Source organism: Delphinapterus leucas, chromosome 8, assembly GCF_059928025.1.
Source record: "Delphinapterus leucas isolate spDelLeu-1000000601 "Yukka" chromosome 8, BTC_Dleu_Yukka2, whole genome shotgun sequence".
Lineage (NCBI taxonomy): Eukaryota > Metazoa > Chordata > Mammalia > Artiodactyla > Monodontidae > Delphinapterus > Delphinapterus leucas.
Window position 1 is genome coordinate 70,112,564 of NC_143136.1, and position 16,909 is coordinate 70,129,472.

General features: G+C 34.8%; 1 protein-coding gene across 1 annotated transcript in view; it reads right to left on the reverse strand.

Annotated features, from left to right (window-relative positions):
- Positions 1 to 16,909, reverse strand: part of SLC4A10 (solute carrier family 4 member 10) — a 225,578-nt gene that overhangs the window by 187,020 nt on the left and 21,649 nt on the right. The window contains exon 2 of the mRNA XM_022569866.2: positions 2,224 to 2,305. Coding sequence (XP_022425574.1) covers positions 2,224 to 2,305 — 82 coding nt within the window. The remainder of the gene's footprint in view (positions 1 to 2,223; positions 2,306 to 16,909) is intronic.

Consider the following 16,909-nt stretch of genomic DNA (forward strand, 5'->3'; position numbering starts at 1 on the left):
TTGGCATACTACATAGTTTATTTATCCATTAAAGTACATCTTGGTTGCTTTCAAGTTTTGGAAATTATGAAAGAAAGAAAAAAAACAGTGGTGCCCTGGTCTTTTTCTTTAATTACACAGAAGGAGAAGCTACCACCACCCTTATCCTCAGTAATGCCACCTTTCTCTCTGGTGCTCTCCCACTTACGTTATATTATATTATATGCTACCAGTTGATTTTTTCCTGAACCATGACATCCACCTCATTGCCCCTGCATTATTTTCTGATTCAGGGTAATCAGTCTGGGAACCACTAACAGATCTATTAATTCTTTGCATGCATCACAACAGAATCCTCCACAGCATCCTCAAATACTGGAATGTTTATCTACTTAATATGATCTGGGAGCAGAACAAATATTAAGAAAGTCAACATAAATAAGGTTTTCCTTATTTTCTTTCAAAATTCTAAAATGTTGCCTTTGCATTCTATGATGTTAACTTCAATCACCAGTGACTAAGTCACAGTTATTCACTTCTGGGATTAAAATACCCACTATAGACATCAGCAAACAGAACAAAATCTGATTTATCCAACTGTGTTTTGCCAACAAGAAATCTCTTTTAAGAAGCATTGTACACTGTTACGTGTATTCCCAGTAAAAAGAAACGTATGTAATACATGTTGATACAAAAATTAAAGTAACTTTATTAAATCTTATTTTTGTATTATGTATTTTCCATTCAAAGGGACCATTTAGTATTTTACTGTAATTATTTATAAATTACTGTTAACTGTTAATTATCTGTGTGTGGATTATCAATCACAATCTTTAAACCCAAGATGATGTTTCACTGGAATTGAGTATATTTTTACACTAAATTCTTGATTTATTAGGTTTTCTTGTGTGAGTTTAGTGAATATAAGCATAGCTTAAGTCATGGTATGAAGTAAGTAGGACAGTAACTATGCTGCTTTTCAAATCTAAAGAAAAATTCGCTTTATATTAGACATTACTGGGTTAGATTTTTCAAGTTTCTGCTTCCTTCAATTTGTGTAATGAATATGGATAGTATGCAAATTACTACACCTGCCCAGTAAGTATAACCTTTCCAGACCTTGGGTGCTTTCTGTGCATCAAGCAAAATGTCAAACACAGAGTGGGTATAGTTGTTGAAAGTTGTCTCTAAATAGTATGTTAACTCTTCTGTTATTTAATTGTTGTAACTAAATATAAGACCCAATAATAATGAATTTAACCATAATTTAAGTGGCTATAATTCTTAAGGGGAATGAACACTTACTTTTCAGCTGCTGTAGATTATTAGGAGCTATCTCTGATTAGTTTTACTTAAGATGATTTGGGTTTCACTTTTCAACAGAAAGACAAAAAACACCACATACCTTGTATCTCACTAGTAATAATTTCTTGTTAAAAAATTAAGATGAACTAATGGCGTGTATACATTAAATTGCAGTGGAATAATAATTGTCAATACTTATGTAACTCTTAGGCCAGGGACTATTCTAAGTATTTTTCCCTTATTTTTCATAAAAATTTAGGAAATATATTCCACTGTTATCCTTATTTTAACAACAGAGAAAACAGGTACAGAGAAGTTAACTAATTAAGCTAAAGCTTCCATAACAAATAAGGGACAGAAGTGATATTTGAATCCAGTACAGTCTGGTTTCAGAGCCTCTATATTTTACCAGCTGCTAGACCATACTACCTCCCTGTTGAATTATCTGACCTTCTTCCTACTGAAGAGACAAATGATGCCTCCAGCCCTCTCTCATATATATCTCAGTAAAACTGGAATACCAATTGTTCTTAACTCCCTTCCAGTGACAGCCTACTCTGACAACATAGGGTGAATTAGATGCTCCTCCTGTCCTCCCCTGTCACATAACACCCAATATGTTGGTCTGTCATAATATTTTTCTTTTCATTCCCCAATTAATTGTAACTCCTTGAAGGAAGGATTATTGAAAGACTGGCACACAACACAGTACAGGAATATAGGAGAGGTTCAATAAACATCTGTTGAATGAGTTAATGCCTCTCATTGTTTGCAGGACTGACTATTGGCACTCCAGAGGACACCAAAACAGTCATATCCACCCCACCACCACCACCATTATTACTCTGATATCAACTTTTGCAGTTCTCCACATTGCAACAAACTTCACATTTCTCTTTGAAACACCAATAGGTATCCCCCCCACCAAAATAGTCTTACCTTCTAAATCTTCTTTCTCAAAGTGTGTTTTGAGAATAGAACGAGTTCCACCTCTATCCACAACTGCCTCTTCATCATTTCTCTGTAGAACAGAGAGAAAGAAGACTAAATGATAGTACATAGATTCTCTTAATTTCAGCAAATAAACTTTAATGTGATCTAATAATTCAGGGGTTTAATTCAGTAACATAAACCTACTTGTACATGACTATTCTATTTGATTATCAAGTGTTAGTTTACAAAAGACTAAGATTAATTTGACCACACATTCGGAGAAGGAATGTCATTTGATTTTCCATGAAATTGAAGGCAGTCAAACATTCCAGTTGGCATCATTTATTAGTGAGATGAAAACTAGAAAAGAAACAGTTATCCTGTCAATTTAGTAACATGTATTTTTATCTCTGATAAAGAATTCTTGTTAACAAGATGACATTTTGAACTATACAAGGAAAATATGAAAATCATTAGTGCTATGTCAGGGAGAAATTATTCCATTGCCATTATAAATGGGGTTGGGGGGAACTAATCTCTTGAAAGCAATTAGTATCAATTATTAGGTAAACTAAAACTCTAGTGACTTTGTTTCAGTATAATGCATTTTATTCAAACTAAACTGTAAATTACAATCATGTGCATTAAACCTTCATTCAGTTTCTATAAATTTTTTACCTATTTAGAAGGGCTGCGCATAGGCTTTGTCTTCTGAACACTGTACACATAACTCAAAATAGTATACTCAGTGATTTGGTACTCAATAAAATAATGGGGGAGGTGTGAGTATAATCCATTTTGACCATGCAGGAATGGACAAAATATGAAATACTGAATGAAGTGAAACACAAATTATTTACAACTTTTATCTGTGAACACCCAGGTAAAACTTGCCTTAAAAGTGAATACCGAGTACAAAAGGAGAAATGAAAAGGTAGACTAAAGTTGAATGAAACCTTTCAAGATCTATTTCTAAGCCTATTCTAGTTTATTACTATTAGAAAAGTAAAAGGTTTTTGCTTCTTCTCTGAAAGCTTTTTAATTCCTGAACATAATCTTAATAAAGATTTGTCCTCCATGTTTGACAAGTCAGTACTTTCAACTGCAGGAGTATAGACATATTTCAGCCTAAAAAGATCAGCTCTCATATGCTTCAAATGCAGCACAGTATGCACCAGAAGGACATGTTTCATAGCCTATAGTCCTGTTGTCTTTCTGACAACTTGTACTGACACAAGTCAGGGTAAAGTCTTTGAAATCAGAGTTAGATAAACTTATACTATAAATGAGAGAAAATGAGAGAAAAATTAAAATGAAGATAGATTTCAGAACCCATTGCTCTTCTGTTTGGCAAAGTTTAAGAAAATCTGTTGGTTTAACCAATAATAGCAATAGAAAGACTAAAGTTGAGACTTTTATAATTTTCCTGAACCAGATAAATGCAAGTTTCAGCCTATTTTGAATCTGTTCTTGATACATTTACAAATCAAATTTACCCTCTGTGTAAGACATTTTCAAATATATGTCACACTAGAATACAACTCTGCCCTCTGGGGTGTTGTTAGGAAGAATGCCAAAAACTAAGTCATGCATCCTTGTTCAAAGGTCAGAAGGAACACTATTCGAATATAACTCAAAATGGCAGTCTCTGAAAACAACTGCAAAATGGAAAGCTTATATAGAATACATGAAGGTGTTTCCCCCTATACAATAAATACTTGATTTTGATTTCAAGGACCTGAAATAATTTTCAGCTTATACAAAATGTTTCTTCCCCTTATTTATATAAAGCATGTATACTGTCCACGTACAAAAGATAATTCTGTTGAATCGCTAATGTTGAGATATTGAGAGAAAATGAAATTTTGCAGCAGAAGTAGAAATGGAATCTAAATAAGAAATAACTGATTATTTAATTACTATGCAGGTTACAGGCAGAAGTGACCTAATTTTAATTTTTCTTTAAAAGAAAAAGAACTGGAAGCTAGAATATGAATATAACTCAATGTAAGTGACTCATTTTGTAGTTTCATATTATCCTCTTTAAATACTCTCTGGATGTTCCATATTTTCAGCTGAAAATTCCCAAGATACAGATTAATGTTAATACATATACCGAAATTCCTCTACTTTGGCTATAGCTCAAAAGATCACTTCAATATTATTCAAGACGTTTTAGCAGAATATTTCCCTTCCCCCTTATTACCAACAGCAAGTAAATATGAGGTGTGATGATGGGAATGCAGAGGGACTTATGGCACTGGGTGCCAGTCTATGCAGTAATAGAGCAATAAGATATTTTCACTTCATTTTGAACTGTTACTATCTTTAGAATTGGTGAACATCAAATATATTAATGCACCCTAATTTCCATATGTATTTACTCACCTAGGAACAAATTTTAGCACTGTGTAGGGAGAGAACACAAATATATTACATTGCCTTTCAATACAATTCACCCTTACTACACTGTTGGGTAAACGTTTATAAGATGATTGAGTCCAGTAAATAGTATTGTGTTGGGATATATATTTCTCAATATAGGCCATGTTCCCTCCAAATTTAAAGCATTGCCCATATTGAGAAATATATATCCCAACACAGTCACATATTCATATATATGTAATCAAAACAAAAGTTTCACAAACCAGTATTTACTCTTAGTATAAAAAGTGCACTCTGATATTTTCTGTTCCAGGGTATACTATTTCATTTAGAAGTCCTAGTCACTACCCATTAAATTTATTTCAGGACCGAAAAATGGCTTGTGACACGCAATTTGAAAAACATTGGTATAGACTATGGCCCTGGGACAGACTAACAGTAACTAATTCACACAGAAATTTCTTCTAGACTTTTTTGTAAATATCATTAGCTCTATGAATATGTAAAAATCACCTTTTTCTGATTTACCATAGCTCTTGAGCACAGCCACCAATGAAATAAACTTTTCTAGTTTTACAAACCAAAATCTAACAGTAATCTTGTGAGCAGGAAAATTCAAACTTTTTCATAACCTTTTAATTCTCATCTCATTTAAAAATGAATAGAGGAAAAGGAGTTCATTTTCAATTCAAAATTCTTTCTTCCTTAGAACTATTTATCATATCATTTTTAAAAAGTAACCACTTTTTCTGCCTTATTTTTTAGGTATTAGATATTAGAATAGTATTGTGTGCTGTATACTCTCCACTAACCCTTACAGATCCACTTTCCACTCTTATTCACCATGCTCTGTGTCTTTACAGACTGCATCGCTAGGGCCCCTTGCCTTTTAGCTTCCTATTGAGTTCAGCCAATGAGAGATAATGACAGAAGACTATAGAGTTGGGAGGAGAGAAACATGGCCCATTTTGGGCCATAGTTTGGCAATGGCTGTGATCTTCTATCAAACACCAAAGCGCTTGTCACGTGACTCTTCTACATCTATACATCTTGCTGGTTTGCATTAACTGCTCCCCCACCTTGCTCCTTTAGGCCTAGAAATAGTGACAGTTTCTGACTGTTGCAGGTTTCTGGGATTTCACTAACCCTCGCTGATTACCCTTTATCCTGCCTACTTTTTAAAAAAAAATTTTATTGGAGTATAGTTGATTTACAATGTTATGTTAGTTTCTGCTGTACAGCAAAGTGAATCAGTTATACATATACATACGTCCACTCTTTTTTAAATTCTTTTCCCATATAGGCCATTACAGGTTATTGAGTAGAGTTCTCTGTGCTATACAGTAGGTCCTTATTAGTTACCTATTTTATATATAGTAGTGTGTATATGTCAATCCCAATCAGTCCTTTCATTAAATTCTTTTTATCACCCTTCTTGAGTGACCATCTCTTTCTTGCTATGACCCTGATTTACATGTCACATTTATTTCAATGACTAAAAACCATGATATCAAGTTTCATAGAGATGAACATATAATCAAAGTGGTAACCTACATACATAACTTTGACTAAGAAATATCTATCAAAAAATACTGTTGAATGTTTAATTATGTACAATTATTTATTTTGTTTTTATCTTTTGCCTTTAGGAGACAGACCCCCCAAAAATATTACTACCATTTATGTGAAAGAGCATTCTGCCTATGTTCTTTTTTAGGAGTTTTATGGTTTCAAGTCTTGTATTTAGGTCTTTAATCTATTTTGAGTTTATTTTTGTATATGGTGTGAGGAAATGTTCTAGTCTCATTCTTTTACATGTAGCTGTCCAGTTTTCCCAGCACCACTTATTGAAGAGACTGTCTTTTCTCCAATTGCTTTTCGCCTCCTTTGTCATAGACTAATTGACCATAGTCACACAGATTTATTTCTGGGTTCTCTACTCTGATCCATTAATCTATGTGTTTATTTTTGTGCCACTACCATGCTGTTTTGATTTCTGTAGCTTTGTAGTATAGTCTGAAGTCAGAGGGAATGATATCTGCAGCTTTATTCTTTTTTCTCAAGATTGCTTTAGCAGCATTATTTGCAATAGCCAAGATATGGAAGCAACCCAAGTGTCCATCAACAGATGAACAGATAAAGAACATGTGGTATGTATATATATAGGTATATACATATATAATATATATAAAGAAATATTACTCAGCCATAAAAAAAATGAAATTCTGCCATTTGCAATGATGTGCATGGACCTAGAGAGTATTATGGTTAGTGAAATAAATCAGACAGAGAAAGACAAATACTGTGTTTTCACTTATATGTGAAATCTAAAAAGTTAAAACAAATGAATGCATAAAACAAAACAGAAACAGACTCACAGATATAGAAAACAGACTAGTGGGTACCAGTGGGGAGAGGGAAGGGGGAGGGGCAAGATAGGGGTATGGAATTAAGAAGATACAAAATACTATGTATAAAATAGATAAGCGGGAGACATTCAAGATGGCGGAGGAATAAGATGTGGAGATCACCTTCCTCCCCATAAATACATCAGAAACACATCTATATGTGGAACAACTCCTACAGAACACCTACTGAATGCTGGCAGAAGACCTCAGACTTCCCAAAAGATATATATTTTTTTTTCCTTTTCTCTTTTTGTGAGTGTGTATGTGTATGCTTCTTTGTGTGATTTTTGTCTGTATAGCTTTGCTTTTACCATTTCTCCTAGGGTTCTGTCTGTCCGTTTTTTTGGTTTTTTGTTTGTTTACTATAGTTTTTAGCACTTGTTATTATTGGTGGATTTCATTTCTGGTTTGGTTGTTCTCTTATTTCTTTCTTTTTTTTAATACTTTATAATTTTTGTATTATTTTTGTATAATTTTTTTATTTTAATAACCTTCCTTTCTATTTTTCCTTCCTTCCTTCCTTCCTTCCTTTCCTTCCTTTCCTTCTGAGCTGTGTGGCTTGACAGGGTCTTCATGCTCTGGCCGGGTGTCAGGCCTGTGCCTCTGAGGTGGGAGAGCCGAGTTCAGGACATTGGTTCACCAGAGACCTCGCCACTCCACATAATATCAAACAGCGAAAGCTCTCCCAGATATCTCCATCTCAAAGCTAAGACCCAGCTTCACTCAATGACCAGCAAGCTACAGTGCTAGACACCTTGTGCCAAACAAATAGCAAGACAGAAACACAACCCCACGCATTACCAGAGAGGATGCCTAAAATCATAATAAGGTCACAGACACCCCAAAACACACTACCGGACGTGGTCCTGCCCACCAGAAAGATATGATCCAGCCTCATCCACCAGATCACAGGCACCAGTCCCCTCCACCAAGAAGCCTACACAACCAACTGAACCATAATTAGCCATTGGGGGCAGACATCAAAACCAATGGGAACTACGAACCTGCAGCCTGTTAAAAGAAGACTCCAACTCACTACGTTAAGCAAAATAAGAAGACAGAGAAACACACACAGCAGATGAAGGAGCAAGATAAAAACCCACCAGACCAAACAAATGAAGAGGAAATAGGCAGACTACCTGAAAAACAATTCAGAGTAAAGAGAGTAAAGATGACGCAAAATATTGGAAATAGAATGGAGAAAATACAAGAAACGTTTAACAAGGACCTAGAAGAATTAAAGACGAAACAATGATAAACAGCACAATAAATGAAATTTAAAATTCTCTAGAAGGATCGATAGCAGAATAACTGAGGCAGAAGAACGGATAAGTGACCTGGAAGATAAAATAGTGAAAAAACTACCTCAGAGCTGAATAAAAAAAAAACAATGAAGAGAATTGAGGACTGTCTCAGAGACCACTGGGACAACATTAAATGCACCAATATTCGAATTATAGGGGTCCAAAAAGAAGAGAAAAAAAAAAGAACTGAAAAAATATTTGAAGAGATTATAGTTGAAAATTTCCCTAATATGGGAAAGGAAATAGTCAATCAAGTCCAGGAAGCACAGAGAGACCCATGCAAGAAAAATACAAGGAGAAACAAGCCAAGACACATATTAATTAAACTACCAAAATTAAATACAAAGAAAAAATATTAAAAGCAGCAAGGGAAAAACAACAAACAATATACAAGGAAAACACCATAAGGTTAACAGCTGATCTTTCAGCAGAAATTCTGCAGGCCAGAAGGTAGTGGCAAGACATATTTAGAGTGATGAAAGGGAAAAACCTACAACCAAGATTACTGTACCTAGCAAGGATCTCATTTGGATTTGACAGAGAAATTAAAACCTTAATAGACAAGCAAAAGCTAAGAGAATTCAGCACCACCAAACGAGCTTTACAACAAAGGTTAAAGGAACTTCTCTAGGCAGGAAACACAAGAGAAGGAAAAGAGGTACAATAACAAACCTAAAACAATTTTAAAAAATGTTAAGGAACATACATATCCGAAACCACCTTAAATATAAATGGATTAAATGCTCTAACCAAAAGACACACACTGGCTGAATGGATACAAAGATAAGACCCGTATATATGCTGTCTACAAGAGACCCAATTCAGATCTAGGGACACATACAGACTGAAAGTGAGGGAATGGAAAAAGATATTCCATGCAAATGGAAATCAAAAGAAAGCTGGACTAGCAATTCTCATATCAAACAAAATAGGCTTTAAAATAAAGGTTATTACAAGAGACAAAGAAGAACACTACATAATGATCACGAGATCAATCCAAGAAAGAGATATAACAATTGTAAATATTTATGCACACAACATAGGAGCACCACGATACAACAAGCAAATGCTAACAGCCATAAAAGGGGGAATCGACAGTAACACATACATAGTAGGGGCTTTAACACCCCACTTTCACCAATGGAAAGATCATCCAAAATGAAAATAAATAAGGAAACACAAGCTTTAAATAATACATTAAACAAGATAGACCTAATTGATACTTGTGGGACATTCCATCCAAAAACAACAGAATACACTTTCCTCTCAAGTGCTCATGGAACATTCTCCAGGATAGACCATATATTGGGTCACAAATCAAGCTTTGGTAAATTTAAGAAAATTGAAATCGTATCAAGTATCTTTTCTGATCACAACGGTATGAGACTAGATATAAATTAGAGGAAAAAATCTGTAAAAAATACAAACACATGGAGGCTAAACAACACACTACTAAATAACCAAGAGATCACTGAAGATCAAAGAGTAAATCAAAAAATACCTAGAAACAAATGACAGTGAAAACACGATGACCCAAAACCTATGGGATGCAGCAAGAGCAGTTTAAGAGGGAAGTTTATAGCAAGATAATCCTACCTCAAGAAACAAGAAACATCTCAAATAAACAACCTAACCTTACACCTAAAGCAATTAGAGAAAGAACAAAAAAACCCCCACAAAATTAGCAGAAGGAAAGAAATCATAATGATCAGATCATAAATAAATGAAAAAGAAATGAAGGAAATGATAGCAACAATCAATAAAACTAAAAGCTGGTTCTTTGAGAAGACAAACAAATTGATCAACCATTAGCCAGACTCATCAAGAAAAAAAGAGAGGACTCAAATCAATAGAAATAGAAATGAAAAAGAAGAAGTAACAACTGACACTGCAGAAATACAAAGGATCATAGAGACTACTACAAGCAACTCTATGCCAATAAAATGGACAACCTGGAAGAAATGGATAAAGTATGAGAAAAGCACAACCTTCTGAGACTAAATCAGGAAGAAATAGAAAATATAAACAGACCAATCACAAGCACTGAAATTGAGACTGTGAATAAAAATCTTCCAACAGACAAAAGCCCAGGACCAGATGGCTTCACAGGTGAATTCTATCAAACATTTAGAGAAGGGCTAACACCTATCCTTCTCAAACTCTTCCAAAATATAGCAGAGGGAGGAACACTCCGAAACTCGTTCTACGAGGCCACCATAACCTGGATACCAAAACCAGACAATGATGTCACAAAGAAAGAAAACTACAGGCCAACATCACTGATGAACATAGATGCAAAAATCCTCAACAAAATACTAGCAAACAGAATCCAACAGCACATTAAAAGGATCATACACCATGATCAAGTGGGGTTTATTCCAGGAATGCAAGGGTCTTCAATATACGCAAATCAATTAATGTGATACACCATATTAACAAATTGAAGGAGAAAACCCATATGATAATCTCAATAGATGCAGAGAAGGCTTTCGACAAAATTCAACACCCATTTATGATAAAAACCCTGCAGAAAGTAGGCATAGAGGGAACTTTCCTCGACATAATAAAGGCCATATATGACAAACCCACAGCCAACATCATCCTCAATGGTGAAAAACGGAAAGCATTTCCACTAAGATCAGGAAAAAGACAAGGTTCCCCACTCTCACCACTCTTATTCAACATAGTCTTGGAAGTTTTAGCCACAGCAATCAGAGAAGAAAAGGAAATAAAAGGAATCCAAATCAGAAACGAAGTAAAGCTGTCACTGCAGATGACATGATACTATACATAGAGAATCCTAAAGATGCTAACAGAAAACTACTAGAGCTAATCAATGAATTTGGTAAAGTAGCAAGATACAAAATTAATGCACAGAAATCTCTGGCATTCCTATACACTAATGATGAAAAATCTGAAAGTGATATCAAGAAAACACTCCCATTTACCATTGTAACAAAAAGAATAAAATATCTAGGAATAAACCTACCTAAGGAGACAAAAGACCTGTATGCAGAAAATTATAAGACACTGATGAAAGAAATTAAGGATAATACAAATAGATGGAGAGATATACCATGTTCTTGGATTGGAAGAATCAACATTGTGAAAATGACTCTACTACCCAAAGCAATCTACAGATTCAATGCAACCCCTATCAAACTACCACTGGCATTTTTCACAGAACTAGAACAAAAAATTTCACAATTTGTATGGAAACACAAAAGACCCCGAGTAGCCAAAGCAATCTTGAGAATGAAAAATGGAGCTGGAGGAATCAGGCTCCCTGACTTCAGACTATACTACAAAGCTACAGTAATCAAGACAGTATGGTACTGGCACAAAAACAGAAAGATAGATCAATGGAACAGGATAGAAAGCCCAGAGATAAACCCATGCACATATCTTACCTTTCATAAAGGAGGCAGGAATGTACAGTGGATAACGGGCAGCCTCTTCAATAAGTGGTGCTGGGAAAACTGGACAGGTACATGTAAAAGTATGTGATTAGATCACTCCCTAACACCATACACAAAAACAAGCTCAAAATGCATTAAAGACCTAAATATAAGGCCTGAAACTATCAAACTCTTAGAGGAAAACGTAGGCAGAAGACTCTATGACATAAATCACAGCAAGATCCTTTTTGACCCACCCCCTATAGAAATGGAAATAAAAACAAAAATAAACAAATGGGACCTAATGAAACTTCAAAGCTTTTGCACAGCAAAGGAAACCATAAACAAGACGAAAAGACAACCCTCAGAATGGGAGAAAATATTTGCAAATGAAGCAACTGACAAAGGATTAATCTCCAAAATTTACAACCAGCTAATGCAGCTCAATAACAGAAAAACAAACAACCCAATCCAAAAATGGGCAGAAGACCTAAATAGACATTTCTCCAAAGAAGATATACAGATTGCCAACAAACACATGAAAGAATGCTCAACATCATTAATCATTAGAGAAATGCAAATCAAAACTACATTGAGATATCATCTCACACCAGTCAGAATGGTCATCATCAAAAAATCTAGAAACAATAAATACTGGAGAGGGAGTGGAGAAAAGGGAACACTCTTGCACTGCTGGTGGGAATGTGAATTGGTACAGCCACTATGGAGAACAGTATGGATGTTCCTTAAAAAACTACAAATAGAACTACCATATGACCCAGCAATCCCACTACTGGGCATATGCCCTGAGAAAACCATAATTCAAAAAGAGTCATGTACCAAAATGTTCATTGCAGCTCTATTTACAATAGCCCAGAGATGGAAACAACCTAAGTGTCCATCATCAGATGAATGGATAAAGAAGATGTGGCACATATAGACAATGGAATATTACTCAGCCATAAAAAGAAACGAAGTTGAGCTATTTGTAATGAGGTGGATGGACCTAGCGTCTGTCGTACAGAGTGAAGTAAGTCAGAAAGAGAAAGACAAATACTGTATGCTAGCACATATATATGGAATTTAAGAAAAAAAATGTCATGAAGAACCTAGGGGTAAGACAGGAATAAAGACACAGACCTACTAGAGAATGGACTTGAGGATATGGGAGGGGGAAGGGTAAGCTGTGAGAAAGCAAGAGAGTGGCATGGACATATATACACTACCAAACGTAAAATAGATAGCTAGTGGGAAGCAGCCACATAGCACAAGATCAGCTAGGTGCTTTGTGACCACCTAGAGGGGTGGGATAGGGACGGTGGGAGGGAGGGAGACGCAAGAGGGAAGAGATATGGGACCATATGTATATGTATAACTGATTCACTTTGTTATAAAGACAAAACTAACACACCACTGTAAAGCAATTATACTCCAATAAAGATGTAAAAAATAAAATAAAATAAAAATAAAGCAGAAAGTAGCACACTATTGTAAAGCAATTATAGGCCAATAAAGATGTTAAAAATTAAAAAAAAAAACCCTTAGCATGTTCACTCAGTAAAATAGATAAGAAACAAGGATATACTATACAACACAGGGAAATGTAGCCATTACTTTGTTATAATTTTAAAAGGAGCATTATCTATAAAAATGTTGAATCACCATTGTGTACACCTGAAACTAATAAAACTTTGCAAATCAAGTATAATTCAGTAAAGAAAAAAAACACCTAAATAAATAAATACAGCCGACTCTGTATTTTTACAAATATAGTCTCTATACAATCTGTAAGAATAAAATACAATTCAAAAATGTTATGATTAACAAAAAAAGATACTGTTGAATAAAGAGTAGAGGACAAAATGGTGGGGAAGAGACTCTGAATCATCAAAGAGTTCTCAATAGCATAAATAACTCAAGAATGCTTAATTTATGGGCTTCCCTGGTGGCGCAGCGTTTACCAATCCACCTGTCAATGCGGGGGTCACGGGATCGAGCCCTGGTCCAGGAAGATCCCACATGCCGCGAGCAACTAAGCCCATGCATCACAACTACTGAGCCTGTGCTCTAGAGCCCATGAGCCACAACTACTGAGCCTGCATGCCACAACTACTAAAGCCCACACGCCTAGAGGCTGTGCTCCACAACAAGAAAAGCCACCACAATGAGAAGCCCGTGTACCGCAACGATGAGTAGCCCCTGCTCACCACAAATAGAGAAAGCCCGCACACAGCAATGAAGTCCCAACGCAGCCAAAAATAAATGAATAAAATAAATTTATTTTTTAAAAAATGAATGCTTAATTTCTGAAAGAAATGAAAAGTAGAGTATAGAGTAAACTTCTGGATGTGTGATAAGGGAGTGAAAAAGAGTAACTAATCAAATATAAGTATTAAACTCTTGTGAAGAATGTTCCCTGTAACTGGAGGAATATATGTATATATTTCTACCCATGAGGATCCATGTAGAAATTACCTTTTATTCAGTTTACAGGGTCTCTCTCAACCTATGGATTAATATCTTGTTTAACATTAATGAAACATTTTCCAGTATTGATTTAAGAAGTAGTAGAAACATTTAGACACATGTATTTTATAAACATGACCTGAGAGTTCATTTCTTAAGTGTTTATTTCCAAGGGCTCCACACTTGTCAATTCTCATTAATGTTAAAATACTTCACAGAAAATTAAGGTTGATTTTACTCACTTCAGTAATGTTAAAACATGCTGTTAATAACTGGTAACATCTCACATACCACATTATTTTCATACTTTGCTTTAATAATGTGTTGCTACTGTTTCATTAAAGGCATGCAGAATTTTAACTCATTGTACCCATCTCCTCATTACTTTTTATTTTAAATAATGAAAATAAGAAAATTAAACATTAACACTTGGATTCAATGTTAATATTCATCATATGCATCCATATTTATTCTGGAGGCCTCCTATTTTTTTTCATTTTTCCATGTAAGCTAAAGTATTTTACAAATATAAAAAGGTCAGCTGTTTAACTTGTAATTGCATTATGCTGTATTACATAGGGCAATAGATGTGAAAGCATCAGCTCAGAGATTAACATTTCATAGGAGTTCAATACATACTAGCTGAACTGAAATCTAAGCATATGTCAGACCTAACTTTGAGTGTCACTTAGTATATTATAGTTTAATAAAATAAATGAACCCATATATTTTTACTAGCATCTTATTTTGAAATTAGGTATTGAAAATCTTGCATCTACTTTAAAATATAGACTATACCATTTCATGGTAATACAAGTTCAATCCATCTATTTTATACACTGTATTAATTAACTCATATGAAACATATTTAAAGTAGTCCAATAAATCACTCTTTCTCCTTTCCGGTGTTTTTTTAAATAAAAAAGAAGTGAGTCTGCTTCTAAAGTGTCTAATTGGGGAGGTGGCAATTAGGTTTCATTTGCTTATGCAAAGTAAATGTGTTATTTCATCTTTACACATACAAGAAAAAATAGAACTGAGAATAAGAATTGGAGAGTAAAACCCTCTGTCATAGGAATAAGGATAAGAAGGCATAAACTAAATCACCACGTAAAAATTTTAAGATTTTTCTCATATCATTTACTTGGAAAACTCCACCCATACAAACATTAAAGACCTGTTGGGGGGCTACACATTTATGTCAGGTGTGTTAATCTGTTGAAATGAAGTACTCCAAAGTCAGGTTGAAATACTGAAATGTTGAAATGCTGAAAAGCTCAGTGGTGGTGAAAATTTTACAATGCTAAGCTATTTCTGGCTCAGGATTAATTTCATCACAACATATAGTACTGTACTTATTACTGCCACTGTGATCCAAAGAATATTGTCTCTCCTGTCAGGCCTTCTAGGGGGCCTAACATCTGATGGTTTAAGGATAAAAAGTGTTTGAGAAGTTAAGAACAATTTCAATTAGCCAAAAATATTTTAATGGGCAGTGATACCTTCATAACTGAGTTCCTACCTTGTTTGCCCACCTGATCCTCCAGATTTGTTTGTTTTGAATTCTGGACTTGACTCCTGCCTTGTCGTTGAGTCCTCTTACAGCCTCATTTCTGCAGATAAACCCAATTCTGTACCCAGAAAAATGATGTTAACTGCTGCTAAATTTCCTACTGCTGCTTCATGCTGTCTCTACTCTGTTCATATTGCTTGCATGTAAAATGCCCTATGAGGCTCCACCTGTCTTTGTAGGCCTTCCTTATTTGTCCTGCTGTGTCCTTCCCTAAGCATCTGCCACATCCCCATGATCTTGTTTGGAGCTCAAGTACAAGTTTTGGTGTATAACCTGTCCCTCTGCTGCTGATGCTCCCTTTAGGAGGTCAACATAAAGGCAGTATTGGATAAACACTGAGGGTTCGTATGTGGGGCCACATACCTCCTGGATTTAAGTCCTGTTTCAATTAATTCCTAGCTGTGTGACTTCACCATTTTATGTAATCTCTCTGCATCTCAAGTGATTTATTAAAATATGTAAAGTTCTTGAGTTTGCCAAGCATGTATTAAGTTCTCAATAAATGTTAATTATAACATTGTTATTTATATTATTATTTGTACTATCAGAGCCACAAAAATCAATAAGACCTAGCTCCTTCCCTCAAAGAGTTTATAGGCTTCATGTTAGGTACAATGCACAATGGTATCATGAAAGAAATTCATACAGGTGAAACTCAATCATAAAGATTATTATTTTTCTCCAAGAAAGTCAGTAAAAACTCCATTAAAAGAGACACTTCAGTTGATTTTTAAAAGACCAATGTATCTTTGCAAGGCAGACAAGGGGACAAAGTGGTAGTTTGGGCATAAATATCAAGAAAAAAAACCTATTTATCTGAATAACGGAAAAAGACATTAGTAGGACCAGAGCAGGACTACTAATTTGGTTCCCATTACAATGCAAATGCCTAGAAAGAAAACGTCTCCTAAAACCTGGGACAGGATAAAAAATCCTAATGTGCAAAAACTAGAATTTCTAGAAAGTGGAGAAATAATAATTATTTAGATAATATTCTTAAAATTTAAAACTCCATGAACAGGTAAAACAGTGGGCTGGAGAGACAAGAATTAAGGAACTGGGGAAAATATCTGAAAAATTATACAGAATATATCACAGAATAACAATGTGAAAAATATGAAATAGATAATTTTTAAATGAAGGATAATATGATAAAGT